At 42.0% G+C, this 15,379-nt stretch overlaps 1 protein-coding gene across 1 annotated transcript in view; it reads left to right on the top strand.

Moving 5' to 3' along the window:
- Nucleotides 1–2,064: 2,064 nt before the first annotated feature.
- LOC135508221 (atrial natriuretic peptide receptor 3-like) overlaps nucleotides 2,065–15,379 on the top strand; it is a 106,139-nt gene continuing 92,824 nt past the window's right edge. The window contains exon 1 of the mRNA XM_064928308.1: nucleotides 2,065–3,028. Within this exon, the coding sequence (XP_064784380.1) occupies nucleotides 2,359–3,028 (670 nt within the window). The 5' untranslated portion in view covers nucleotides 2,065–2,358. The remainder of the gene's footprint in view (nucleotides 3,029–15,379) is intronic.

Genomic DNA, 15,379 nt, shown 5'->3' on the forward strand with positions numbered 1-15,379 from the left:
CACACACACACACACACACACACACACACACACACACACACACACACACACACACACACACACACACACACACACGGGGGACATTAAACAAGTATACAGCATTAATATAAAACACACCCTGTCGTGGCTCTGACAGATGGCCTTGATTACATGAACCCTAGATTTATAAAGAGATGTGTGGTCATAAACCAGCACCCTTATTAGATCAACTAACAACCTGCCCTGCAATACGGTCTGTCTGGACAATTATACAACACACACACACGCAAACGACCTGCACTGGGCATCAACCAGACCTAGCCAGCCAGGCTGGCTGCATCATATACCTTTCATTTGTATTGTTATTTAACTAGGCAAGTCAGTTAAGAACAAATTCTTATTTTACAATGACGGCCTACCAGAAGGCAACAGGTCTACTGCAGGGGGACGGGGGATTAAATATAAAGTATTTAATATAAAGTATTATTTTTCTGCTGTGAGAAACTGGGTCAAAGTAATATGCGGCATCTGTAGCTACAGGATGTTGTACAATTAAACAACAAGGTGTCCTGTTAGTTAAGCAGAATGACTCCAAATAGCAGCTTCAATTTGCACCCATTGGTGTAATCAGGATAAGGGGAGTGTCTAAAGATATCACAGACGAGAGACCCAACATTACCTCAAAACCCCTGTCATTATTATAATGAGACTTCTGGAGAACGTGTCCCCCTATATGTCAATGAATTACGCCAGCCACAAAACCATGTGGCCCGTTCAAATGTGTCATGAATGAGAGGTTGTTACTCATATGTCTAGGGAACTTGTTAGGTGACTCATTTTTCAGGTCGGACATTTAATGGGGCATGAGATATATAGCCAGGCTGGGATTGCCTCTTCTCCTTATTTAACATCCAACATTTAGTACTCAACTGTTGATATCTATCCAACACAACACAGGAGATTTTTATTTAACTAGGCAAGTCAGTTAAGAACAAATTCTTATTTACAATGACGGCTAACTCCGGCCAAACCCGGACGACGCTGGGCCAATTGTGCACCGCCCTATGGGACTCCCCATCACAGCCGGTTGTGATACAGCCTGGAATCAAACCAGGGTCTGTAGTGACGCCTCTAGCACTGAGATGCAGTGCCTTAGGCCGCTGCGCCACTCGGGAGAAAGACACCATTGTTTCCCAATAGACCAACACAAATCAGTGAGCTAGGTTTACTAGGTACAGTCTATTGTTATTAAACAGATCATTTTTTTCTTAAAATCGCCTGGACAGTATAGGCATATATATATATATATATATATATATATATATATATATATATATATATATATATAGTGAACTGAAACCCTCCTCAACAGGCCTACTTCTTTACTATAGAACAGTCTATGTTGGCTGTGGCCACTAGGTGGCAGTCTATAGCAGGTTTTTTTCCTCCCCCTCCTCACGCATCACTCGAGGTGGATCGTTCATTCTGGCTGCTGTCATTCACTTTGGAACACTCCGCAAGCTTCTAATACTGAATATGTTTAGTGGGGTGTCTAAAAGCAAAATGAATCAAAAATGTGGATATGTATAATGTTCAGTTGGCCTATTCATGTGCAGTATGCTTAAAGGTAAATTGATCAGGTAAGTTAAAGGTATTTAGTCTATTAATACAAGCTATATATGCGCTACACTCTACTATACTGTATATTATATTGCATTGTGTAGCTCAAAACAGCTTAGACTCGTGTTTTTTTTTAAATAGCAAAAGAAAACATTGTTCTTGAAACTTTCCTTAGTTTTATTTATCTTTCTCTTTGGAATTAAAAATAATAATAATTGCACACCGTTTATTGTATATGAGGCAATGCATCCCAGTGCATTCCGTCTCTTCCAATGTGGCAAAACGAACAATTATTTTCTATAATTATTTAAAAAAAAGGAGAAAAAATAAGGACCTGTAGCTTTAAGAAAGAGGTGTGTTGTACAGGGATGACGCAGGAATAATAATGAGCCAGCGTGTGTGGTAGCCAGCGTGTGTGGTAGCTGTCTGGGCAGTTACCATATTTAAACAAGAGGAATGACCAGAGAAACAGGAGAATTAGTTAGCAAAACAGAGGGGATACTTCCATCAGTTGAGGAGGTTGCAGGAGACTCTCTGTGCAGGAGCATTATACACTTCATACATTTAGAATTTTTATTTCATTCATTCAAAGAAAAAGGTTACTTAATTTAGATTATTTATTTTGGAAGACTCCACATTGGTATTTGCAATTTACCTGTGTACTCGGAAGTCTGCGGTTCCAGGGACGCAGTTGACTTGGAGAGCGAGATAAACATTTATTAATGATTATAGACAAAGCATAACTTTTAAAGTTGCATCATGCCATGTTACGTTTCAGTGTGTTTGTACATTTGGCTGGGGTTGTTACCTGGCCGGACAAGTGCAACAGTGATTGAGGACATCGAAGTATTGGTGATGTTGCCAAAAAATAACTCTTATATGTTCTCAATAGCAAGAGTGGCCCCGGCAATAGAGTATGCAAAGCAGAGGTTGAAAATCGGAGGCGGTGTGTATTCCGGATTTAACTTTAATTTGCGCTATGAGGATTCTAACTGTGGCAATGATGCGCTCTTCTCCCTGGTGGACCGCTCCTGCGAAAAGAAGCCGGACTTGGTGCTCGGTCCGGTGTGTGAATACGCCGCGGCGCCGGTGGTAAGGATGGCATCTCACTGGAACATCCCGGTAATATCGACAGGTGCTCTGGCCAGCGGTTTTAGTGACAAGGAGAAAGAATACTCTCACCTGACCCGAATCTCCCCGTCTTACCTGAAAATGGCAGAAACATTCTCGGCGATGTTCCGTCACTTCAACTGGAAAGACGCGCTGCTGATCTTCGATGACGACAAAGAGGAGAGAAATTGTTACTTCACTCTGGAAGGAGTGCACCTCAAACTCATGGAGGAATATCAGACCGTACACATAGCGATCAACACTAAAGAAGAGGGCCTGAACGCAGATGACATCATCAACTACATCTACGAGAGTGAAGGTAGGCTACTGTACTGAGAAAAGTCTCTACACTGTCTCATTGTATAGCGTAAATGTCAGAAATATTCAACTATCTACACACGCTGCCACTCATTATACTCATTGCACTTAAAATGTTCGCGTTCGTTCACATCCGTTGATTCTTTTTCACATTTTGTTGTTACCGCCTGAAAATACAATTGATGAAATTGAGATTGAGTCACTTGCCTACACACAATACCCCATATTATGTTTAAGACGTTTTTTACAAATGTATTCAAAATGAAAAGCCCTTTGTTATGCAAGCCTAAATAAGTTCAGGAGTAAAAAGGAGTAAAAATATGCTTAACAAGTCACCTAATAAGTTGCATGGACTCACTGTGTACAATAATAGTGTTTAACATGACTTTTGAATGACTACCTCATCTCTGTACCCCACACATTCAATTATCTGTAAGGTCACTCAGTCGAGCAGCGCATTTCAAACACAGATTCAACCACAAAGACCAAGGAGGTTTTCCAATGCCTCACAAAGAAGGGCACCTATTGGTAGATGGGTAAAAATTGAGAAAAAACCCCAGACATTGAATATCCCTTTGAGCATGATGTAGTTATTAATTACACTTTGGATGGTGTATCAATACACCCAGTCACTACAAATATACAGGTGTCCTTCCGGTGTCCTTCAACTCAGTTGCTGGAGAGGAAGAAAACTACTCAGGGATTTGACCATTGGGCCAATGGTGACTTTAAAACAGTTAGAGTTTAATGGCTGTGATAGGAGAAGTGGGGATGGATCAACAACATTGTAGTTACTCCACAATACTAACCTAATTGACAGAAGGAAGCCTGTACAGAATATAAATATTCCAGGCACTAAAATAATACAGGGGAAAATACAAGGCACTAAAATAATACCGGGGAAAATGTGGCAAAGAAATTAACTTTATGTTCTGAACACAGAGTGTTATGTTTGGGGCAAATCCAACACATCACTGAGTACCACTCTTCATATCTTCAAGCATGGCGGTGGCTGTGTCATGTTATAGGTATGCTTGTCATTGGAAATAACAAGGGAGTATTTTTAGGATAAAAAATAAACGGAATTGAGCTAAAATGGGAAAAATCTGAGAGTAAAACCTGGTTCAGTCTGCTTTCCAACAGACACTGGGAGACTAATTCACCTTTTAGCAGGACCAATAAACTAGAACACAAGACCAAATATACAATGGAGTTGCTTACAGAGATGACATTGAATGTTCCTGAGTGGCCAAGTTACAGTTTTGACTTAAATTGGAGTAAAACTCTATGGCAAGACTTGAAAATGGCTGTCTAGCAATGATCAACATCCAACTTGACAGAGCTCGATGAATTTTGAAAAGAATGTCAGAATATTGTACAATCCAGGTGTGCAAAGCTCTTAGACTTACCCAGAAAGACTTACAGCTGTAATCGCTCTTAGAGACTTACCCAGAAAGACCCACAGCTGTAATCGCTCTTAGAGACTTACCCAGAAAGACTCACAGCTGTAATCACTACCAAAGGTGCTTCTACAAAATATTGACTAAGGGGTGTGAATCATTTTGTAAATGAGATTTTTCTGTATGTCATTTTCTAAAACATTTACTACAAATCTAAAAACACATTTTCACTTTGTGAGAGGAAAACGATGGGTGAATTGAGGATGTAATACAGATGGGTGAATTGAGGATGTAATACAGATGGGTGAATTGAGGATGTAATACAGATGGGTGAATTGAGGATGTAATACAACACAATGTGTAATGTCAATGGGTATGAAGACTTTCTGAAGCCTCTGAATGGCTTTTCTGCTGTCCAATATGGGAGGAAATATGCCAAATATTTACAGCTATGTGAAGAATACATTATCTCCAACAAATCTAGTATAAATTAAAGTGTTTGTGGAATTTACTTCTTGCTCACTTCAATAGCACATAATGCTGTAGGCTGCTGGGCCAACTGCATTGGGCCGGCCGCACTGGGCCAACTGCACTATTTACAATAGACTACTGGGCCAACAGTACTGGGCCTACTCAAACCCATGATGGGTCCATTCTTGCTACTATTGAATTATTACATGATTTAGCTTCCCTCCCTGTACTGTTTGGAGAGTGGCCTTTGTCTCAGGACATTGTTGCTGTGATATGAGGAGAGAGTGATCTCCCTCCCCCTCTGTGTGTTGTCACAGAGGGGTGAGATGGGTCTTCCCTCCTTTTCAGATGGCTGTTCCTCACTCCCTCCCTCCCTCCTGCTCTGTATGTTGTCACAGAGGGGTGAGATGGGTCTTCCCTCCTTTTCAGTTGGCTGTTCCTCCCTCCCTTTAAAGCTGGAACACTTCATGCCCCTAACTAATGCCCACGCACACATGCACACATGCACACATGCTTACATACATACATACATACATACATACATACATACATACATACATACATACATACATACATACATACATACATACATACATACATACATACATACATACATACAGTTGAAGTCGGAAGTTTACATAATCGTTAAAGAATATAATCTTAATGGAGTCATTAAAACTCATTATTCAACCACTTCACACATTTCTTGTTAACAAACTATAGTTTTGGCAAGTCTGTTAGAACATCTACTTTGTGCATGACACAAGTAATTTTTCCAACAATTGTTTCCAGACAGATTATTTAACTTATAATTCACTGTATCACGATTCCAGTGGTTCAGAAGTTTACATACACTAAGTTGACTGTGCCTTTAAACAGCTTTGAAAATTCCAGAAAATTATGTCATGGCTTTTAAAAGCTTCTGATAGGCTAATTGACATCATTTGAGTCAATTGGAGGTGTACCTGTGGATTTATTTCAAGGCCTACCTTCAAACTCGGTGCCTCTTTTCTTGACATCATGGGAAAATCAAAAGAAATCAGCCAAGACCTCAGAAAATAAATTGTTGACCTCCACAAGTTTGGTTCATCCCTGGGAGCAATTTCCAAACACCCAAAGGTACCACGATCTGCACAAACAATAGTACGCAAGTATAAACACCATGGGACCACGCAGCTGTCATACCGCTCAGGAAGGAGACGCGTTCTGTCTCCTAGAGATGAACGTACTTTGGTGCGAAAAGTGCAAATCAATCCCAGAACAACAGCAAAGGACCTAGTGAAGATACTGGAGGAAACAGGTACAAAAGTACCTATATCCACAGTAAAACGAGGCCTATATCGACATAACCTGAAAGGCCACTCATCAACGAAGAAGCCACTGCTACAAAACCTCCATAAAAGCCAGACTACAGTTTGCAAATGCACATGGTGACAAAGATCGTACTTTTCGGAGAAATGTCCTCTGTTCTGATGAAACAAAAACAGAACTGTTTGGCCATAATGACCATCGTTATGTTTGGAGGAAAAAGGAGGAGGCTTGCAAGCCGAAGAACACCATCCCAAATGTGAAGCACGGGGGTGTCAGCATCATGTTGTGGGGGTGCTTTGCTGCAGGAGGGACTGGTGCACTTCACAAAATAGATGGCATCATGAGGGTGGAAAATTATGTGGATATATTGAAGCAACATTTCAAGACATCAGTCAGGAAGTTAAAGCTTGGTCGTGAATGGGTTGAGGCAAAATGGCTTAAGAACAACAAATTCAAGGTATTGGAGTGGCCATCACAAGGCTCTGACCTCAATCCTATAGAAAATGGTATGGGCAGAACTGAAAGAGTTTTTGTGAGCATGGAGGCCTACAATCCTGACTCAGTTACACCAGCTCTGTCAGGAGGAATGGGCCAAAGTTCATCGAACTTATTGTGGGACGCTTGTGGAAGGCTACCCTTAATGTTTGACCCAAGTGAAACAATTTAAAGGCAATGCAACCAATTACTAATTGAGTGTATTTAAACTTCTGACCCACTGGGAATGTGATGAAAGAAATGTAAAGTTGAAATAAGTAAATCTCTCTCTAATATTATTCTGACAATTAAACTTTCCCCTCTCAGCCTACTGTTCTGACTTGGTGGTGCACATGTGGCCTATAACCTGTTTTTGAAAAAATGTAATCATTGAATATTGTAAGAGCTTTCATTGTCTGCTTATATGCCCTCTTTATTTATCTTACAGTTCTGACTTGGTGTACAGGGAGAACCCTGTAAGAACTGAATTCTGTCGCTGTACGTTTCAAAAGTGCTAAACAAATAGTTATATTGACTACGGACGTCCTAGCTCGCTCATTAATGTCTTAATCGAAATTACGGATTGCCTCTTATCCGCTTGTCGTCCCCTTATTCCATAGTTTGTACATCCGCCATATCAGCCATGTTTTTTTTAAAGATAAATGTTGCCAGACAAGGCTCTGCTGATAGCCAGGTGTAGCAGTGGTACGGTGTTGGGACTCTGCTGTTGGGACAGCTTTATGTAGGCCCTAACAGTTTGTGGGCACCGTTTGTCACCGTTATAGTGCAATTAATGTATTGTTTAGTGTTGTGTTGTGTAGTGGCTTTGTTGGCATGCAGCTACATAATTTTTTTGCACCACTAAGATTTAAATACTGGAATTGCCACTGAAGCTGACAGTCTGCACTTTAACCTCATAGTCATTGTATAATTTAAAATCCAAAGTGCTGGTGTACAAGCCAAAACAACAAAACGTGTCACTGTCCCAATACTGTTGGAGCTATACACACAAATATTCTCTTTCTCCACTGCCAATCCCATTATGCTGTGGTGAAACTCTCCCCCATCACTCTTTGCCAAAGACAACACCTGCCCTCCTATGCCCCCTGCCCGCCTGCCTGCCCCGCTCTCTTCCAATGGCAGCTCCCCTCAGCTCCGTCGGTGGCTGTGCCCACTGTTTCCTTTGGAACAGCCCAGGTGTCAACATATCTGCCTGCTGTCAAAACGATCCATTGTCTCTCCGTTGCAGAGCTCTGGGAGATGGCCAGCCATTCCACCATCCTCTGTTCTGAAAAATAATCACTATTCAGTCAGATCTCATTTCATTGGCACTGGGCAGAGGGATGGGCAGAAGGGTGGAGAGCTGGATGTTTGGACGGGCGGACGGTTCTATGTTGTCTTATCAGGGTTGTCCCCGACAAAAAATAATAATCTTGTTCGACCAAGAGTCGTCTTTAACATTTTAAATGTGTATTTTTCCATATATAGACACATCCTATGTGTTTTAATCAAATATACCGTTCAATAGTTTGGGGGTCACTTAGAAATGTCCTTGCTTTTTAAAGAAAAACACTTTTTTTGTCCATTAAAATAACATAAAATTGATCAGAAATACAGTGTAGACATTGTTAATGTTGTAAATGACTATAGTATCTGAAAACGGCTGATTTAAAAAAAGATCTACATAGGCGTACAGAGGCCCATTATCAGCAACCATCACTCCTGTGTTCCAATGACACATTGTGTTAGCTAATCCAAGTCTGTCATTTTAAAAGGCTAATTGATCACTAAACCCTTTTTGCAATTATGTTAGTACAGCTGAAAACTGTTGTACTAATTAAAGAAGCAATAAAACTGGCCTTCTTTAGACTAGTTGAGTATCTGGAGCATCAGCATTTGTGGATTTGATTACAGCCTCAAAATGGCCAGAAACAAAGGACTTTCTTCTGAAACTCATCCGTCTATTCTGAGAAATGAAGGCTATTCCATGCAAGAAATTGCCAAGAAACAGAAGATCTCGTACAACGCTGTGTACAACTCCCTTCACAGAACAGCACAAACTGGCTCTAACTAGAATAGAAGAGGAGTGGAAGGCCCCGGTGCATAACTAAGCAAGAGGACAAGTACATTTGAATGTCTTTGTGCAATGCTGTCATAAAGGCATTCTTGACATTCTCACAACCAGCTTCATTAGGTAGTCACCTGGAATGCATTTCAATTAACAAGTGTGCCTTCTTAAGTTAACTTGTAGAATTTCTTATTTTTTTAATGAGCCAATCAGTTATGTTGTGACAAGGTAGGGGTGGTATACAGAAGATAGCTCAAATAAGCAAAGAGAAAACGACAGTCCATTACTTTAAGACATGAAGGTCAGTCAATACGGAGAACTTTGAAAGTTTCTTCAAGTGCAGTCTCAAAAACCACCAAGCACTATGTTGAAACTGGCTCTCATGAGGACAGCCACAGGAAAGGAAGACCCAGAGTTACCTCTGCTGCAGAGGATAAGTTCATTAGAGTTACCAGCCTCAGAAATTGCAGCCCAAATAAATGCTTCACAGAGTTCAAGTAACAGACACATCTCAACATCACCTGTTCAGAGGAGACGGCGTGAATCAGGCCTTCATGGTCAAATTTCTGCAAAGAAACCACTACTGAAGGACCTCAATAAGAGGAGACTTGCTTGGGCCAAACAACCTGAGGAATGGACATTAGACCGGTGGAAATCTGTCCTTTGGTCTGATGAGTCCATATTTAAGATTTTTAGGTCCAACCGCCGTGTCTTTGTGAGACGATGTGTGGGTGACTGGATGATCTCTGCATGTGTATTTCCCACCGTGAAGCATGGAAGAGGTATGATGGTGTGGGGGTGCTTTGCTGGTGACACTATCTGTTATTTATTTAGAATTCAAGGCACACTTAACCAGCACAGCTACCACAGCATTCAGCAGAGTTTGACCATCCCATCTGGTTTGGGCTTAGTAGGACTATCATTTATTTTTCAACAGGACAATGACCCAACACACCCCCAGGCTGTGTAAGGGACATTCGACCAAGAAGAAGAGTGATGGACTGCTGTATCAGATGACCTGGCCTCTACAATCACCTGACCTCAACCCAATTGAGATGGTTTGGGATGAGTTGGACCGCAGATTGAAGGAAAAGCAGCCAACAAGTGCTCAGCATATGTGGGAACTCCTTCAAGACTGTTGGAAAAGCATTCCAGGTGAAGAGAGTGTGCAAAGCTGTCATCAAGGCAAAGGCTGGCTATTTGAAGAGTCTCAAATGTAACATATTTAGATTTGTTTAACACTTCTTTTTGGTTACTACATGATTCCAGATGTGTTATTTCATAGTTTTAATGTCTTCAATATTATTCTACATTGTAGAAAATATGAAAACCCTTGAATGAGTAAGTCTTCTAAAACTCTTTACTAGTAGTGTACAGCGGGCACTATCAAGCCTGTAGTCTGACGAGGATATACAGCTGGCACTATCAAGCCTGTAGTTACTTTTACCTTTTTTTCACCATGGGAATATATCTTCAGACCAGCTTACCTCGATAACCACGAGAGGGCTAAGGTTTGAGACCAGACCAGTACCTCTATCACAGAGGGAAATAAAGTTTGAGTAGATTGCTGAATCTTTTAACCATCCCACGTGGTTAAACTCTTAGACTATCGATACCGACAGAATAAGAACAAGTCTTTGATATTAATTACTAGTCTGCAGCGAGGTATTCGGTATCATTGAACACGAAGACCGACAACCGCCGAAACATCTATTCTATAACAGCATCGCTGAATGTTACTCTGAACTATCCATCCTAACCATGGAAGAGGGAGCGGGCGGACAAACTTCAACAGAAACAAACATTCCAACAGCGATCCCGACGACACACTGAGCGTAAATATATATATTGCAATTATTCCCGAATGAGTGAGCGTTCATGTGCAAAGGATTGGCATTTCAATCGTTCTAATTATCACTCTGTCTAACAAGCCACCGTACCGGTTTAGCCCACAGCCCCCTTTATTTTTTTACCTTTATTTAACCAGGCAATTCAGTTAAAAACCTATTCTTATTTTCAATGACGGCCTAGGAACAGTGGGTTAACTGCCTGAACGACAGATTTGTACCTTGTCAGCTCGGGATTTGAACTTGCAACCTTTCAGTTACTAGTCCAATGCTCTAACCACTAGGCTACCCTGCCGCCCCCCTATCATTTCTTTGTAACCATATCTACTTTGTTTGTGTTATGCATTTCTGTGAATTACTTAGTTAGTAAATAAATTATTTTAAGACAATTGATGTATGGATGACTCATAGTAAAGACTGGGTTCGTGCAGATAACCAACAATTGACGTTTGGAATGAGACTAACGTGAGGTAAATAATAATTCATTAAGACTAAGTGATTAGATATTAAAATATCTGAAAGTTAGATAAGGAAAATTATAATTTTATAATCTGAATATTTTCCTTGGTGCCCCGACTTCCTAATTAATTACAGTTACATGATTAAGTGGTTTAATCACGTAATAATAATTACAGAGAATTTTTGATAAAGATTCATCTTCAATTTAATGACACGACACTAGGCTGTAACGCTGTCATTAGTCTGAGGATGAGGAACTACCAATATGTATACACAGCCAGGCTGCAATGGGGATTATATACACAGCTAGACTAACAGGGATTATATACACAGCTAGACTAACAGGGATTATATACACAGCTAGACTAACAGGGATTATATACACAGCCAGGCTGCAATGGGGATTACATACACAGCTAGACTAACAGGGATTATATACACAGCTAGACTAACAGGGATTATATACACAGCCAGGCTGTAACGGGGATTATATACACAGCTAGACTAACAGGGATTATATACACAGCCAGGCTGCAATGGGGATTATATACACAGCCAGGCTGCAATGGGGATTATATACACAGCCAGGCTGCAATGGGGATTATATACACAGCCAGGCTGCAACGGGGATTATATACACAGCCAGGCTGTAACGGGGATTATATACACAGCCAGGCCGTAACGGGGATTATATACACAGCCTGGCTGTAACGGGGATTATATACACAGCCAGGCTGTAACGGGGATTATATACACAGCCAGGCTGTAACGGGGATTACATACACAGCTAGACTAACAGGGATTATATACACAGCCGGGCTGTAACGGGGATTATATACACAGCTGGGCTGTAACGGGGATTATATACACAGCCAGGCTGCAATGGGGATTATATACACCGCTAGACTAACAGGGATTATATACACAGCCAGGCTGCAATGGGGATTATATACACAGCCAGGCTGTTCTGGGGATTATATACACAGCCGGGCTGTAACGGGGATTATATACACAGCTAGGCTGTTTCGGGGATTATATACACAGCTAGGCTGTTTCGGGGATTATATACACAGCTAGGCTGTTTCGGGGATTATATACACAGCTAGGCTGTTTCGGGGATTATAAACACAGCCAGACTAACAGGGACTATATACACAGCCAGACTAATAGGGATTATATACACAGCCAGGCTGTAATAGGGATTATATACACAGCCAGGCTGTAACGGGGATTATATACAGCCAGGCTGTAACGGGGATTATATACACAGCTAGACTAACAGGGATTATATACACAGCCAGGCTGCAATGGGGATTATATACACAGCTAGACTAACAGGGATTATATACACAGCCAGGCTGTAACAGGGATTATATACACAGCTAGGCTGTTCTGGGGATTATATACACAGCCGGGCTGTAACGGGGATTATATACACAGCTAGACTAACAGGGATTATATACACAGCTAGGCTGTTTCGGGGATTATATACACAGCTAGGCTGTTTCGGGGATTACATACACAGCTAGGCTGTTCCGGGGATTATATACACAGCTAGGCTGTTTCGGGGATTATAAACACAGCCAGACTAACAGGGACTATATACACAGCCAGACTAATAGGGATTATATACACAGCCAGGCTGTAACAGGGATTATATACACAGCCAGGCTGTAACGGGGATTATATACAGCCAGGCTGTAATGGGGATTATATACACAGCCGGGCTGTAACGGGGATTATATACACAGCCAGGCTGTAACGGGGATTATATACACAGCTAGACTAACAGGGATTATATACACAGCCAGGCTGCAATGGGGATTATATACACAGCTAGACTAACGGGGATTATATACACAGCCAGGCTGTAACGGGGATTATATACACAGCCAGGCTGTAACGGCGATTATATACACAGCCAGGCTGTAACGGGGATTATATACACAGCCTGGCTGTAACGGGGATTATATACACAGCCAGGCTGTAACGGGGATTATATACACAGCCAGGCTGTAACGGGGATTATATACACAGCCTGGCTGTAACGGGGATTATATACACAGCCAGGCTGTAACGGGGATTATATACACAGCTAGACTAACAGGGATTATATACACAGCCTGGCTGTAACGGGGATTATATACACAGCCAGGCTGTAACGGGGATTATATACACAGCTAGACTAACGGGGATTATATACACAGCCAGGCTGTAACGGGGATTATATACACAGCCAGGCTGTAACGGGGATTATATACACAGCCAGGCTGTAACGGGGATTATATACACAGCTAGACTGTAACGGGGATTATATACACAGCCAGGCTGTAACGGGGATTATATACACAGCCAGGCTGTAACGGGGATTATATACACAGCCAGGCTGTAACGGGGATTATATACACAGCCAGGCTGTAACAGGGATTATATACACAGCCAGGCTGTAACGGGGATTATATACACAGCTAGGCTGTAACGGGGATTATATACACAGCCAGGCTGCAATGGGGATTATATACACAGCTAGACTAACGGGGATTATATACACAGCCAGGCTGTAACGGGGATTATATACACAGCCAGGCTGTAACGGGGATTATATACACAGCCAGGCTGTAACGGGGATTATATACACAGCCAGGCTGTAACGGGGATTATATACACAGCCAGGCTGTAACGGGGATTATATACACAGCCAGGCTGTAACGGGGATTATATACACAGCCAGGCTGCAATGGGGATTATATACACAGCCAGGCTGTTCTGGGGATTATATACACAGCCGGGCTGTAACGGGGATTATATACACAGCTAGGCTGTTTCGGGGATTATATACACAGCTAGGCTGTTTCGGGGATTATATACACAGCTAGGCTGTTTCGGGGATTATATACACAGCTAGGCTGTTCCGGGGATTATATACACAGCTAGGCTGTTTCGGGGATTATAAACACAGCCAGACTAACAGGGACTATATACACAGCCAGACTAATAGGGATTATATACACAGCCAGGCTGTAATAGGGATTATATACACAGCCAGGCTGTAACGGGGATTATATACAGCCAGGCTGTAACGGGGATTATATACACAGCTAGACTAACAGGGATTATATACACAGCCAGGCTGCAATGGGGATTATATACACAGCTAGACTAACAGGGATTATATACACAGCCAGGCTGTAACAGGGATTATATACACAGCTAGGCTGTTCTGGGGATTATATACACAGCCGGGCTGTAACGGGGATTATATACACAGCTAGACTAACAGGGATTATATACACAGCTAGGCTGTTTCGGGGATTATATACACAGCTAGGCTGTTTCGGGGATTACATACACAGCTAGGCTGTTCCGGGGATTATATACACAGCTAGGCTGTTTCGGGGATTATAAACACAGCCAGACTAACAGGGACTATATACACAGCCAGACTAATAGGGATTATATACACAGCCAGGCTGTAACAGGGATTATATACACAGCCAGGCTGTAACGGGGATTATATACAGCCAGGCTGTAATGGGGATTATATACACAGCCGGGCTGTAACGGGGATTATATACACAGCCAGGCTGTAACGGGGATTATATACACAGCTAGACTAACAGGGATTATATACACAGCCAGGCTGCAATGGGGATTATATACACAGCTAGACTAACGGGGATTATATACACAGCCAGGCTGTAACGGGGATTATATACACAGCTAGACTAACAGGGATTATATACACAGCCAGGCTGTAACGGCGATTATATACACAGCCAGGCTGTAACGGGGATTATATACACAGCCTGGCTGTAACGGGGATTATATACACAGCCAGGCTGTAACGGGGATTATATACACAGCCAGGCTGTAACGGGGATTATATACACAGCCTGGCTGTAACGGGGATTATATACACAGCCAGGCTGTAACGGGGATTATATACACAGCTAGACTAACAGGGATTATATACACAGCCTGGCTGTAACGGGGATTATATACACAGCCAGGCTGTAACGGGGATTATATACACAGCTAGACTAACGGGGATTATATACACAGCCAGGCTGTAACGGGGATTATATACACAGCCAGGCTGTAACGGGGATTATATACACAGCCAGGCTGTAACGGGGATTATATACACAGCTAGACTGTAACGGGGATTATATACACAGCCAGGCTGTAACGGGGATTATATACACAGCCAGGCTGTAACGGGATTATATACACAGCCAGGCTGTAACGGGGATTATATACACAGCCAGGCTGTAACAGGGATTATATACACAGCCAGGCTGTAACGGGGATTATATACACAG

Source organism: Oncorhynchus masou, chromosome 1 (genome assembly GCF_036934945.1).
Source record: "Oncorhynchus masou masou isolate Uvic2021 chromosome 1, UVic_Omas_1.1, whole genome shotgun sequence".
Classification (NCBI taxonomy): domain Eukaryota; kingdom Metazoa; phylum Chordata; class Actinopteri; order Salmoniformes; family Salmonidae; genus Oncorhynchus; species Oncorhynchus masou.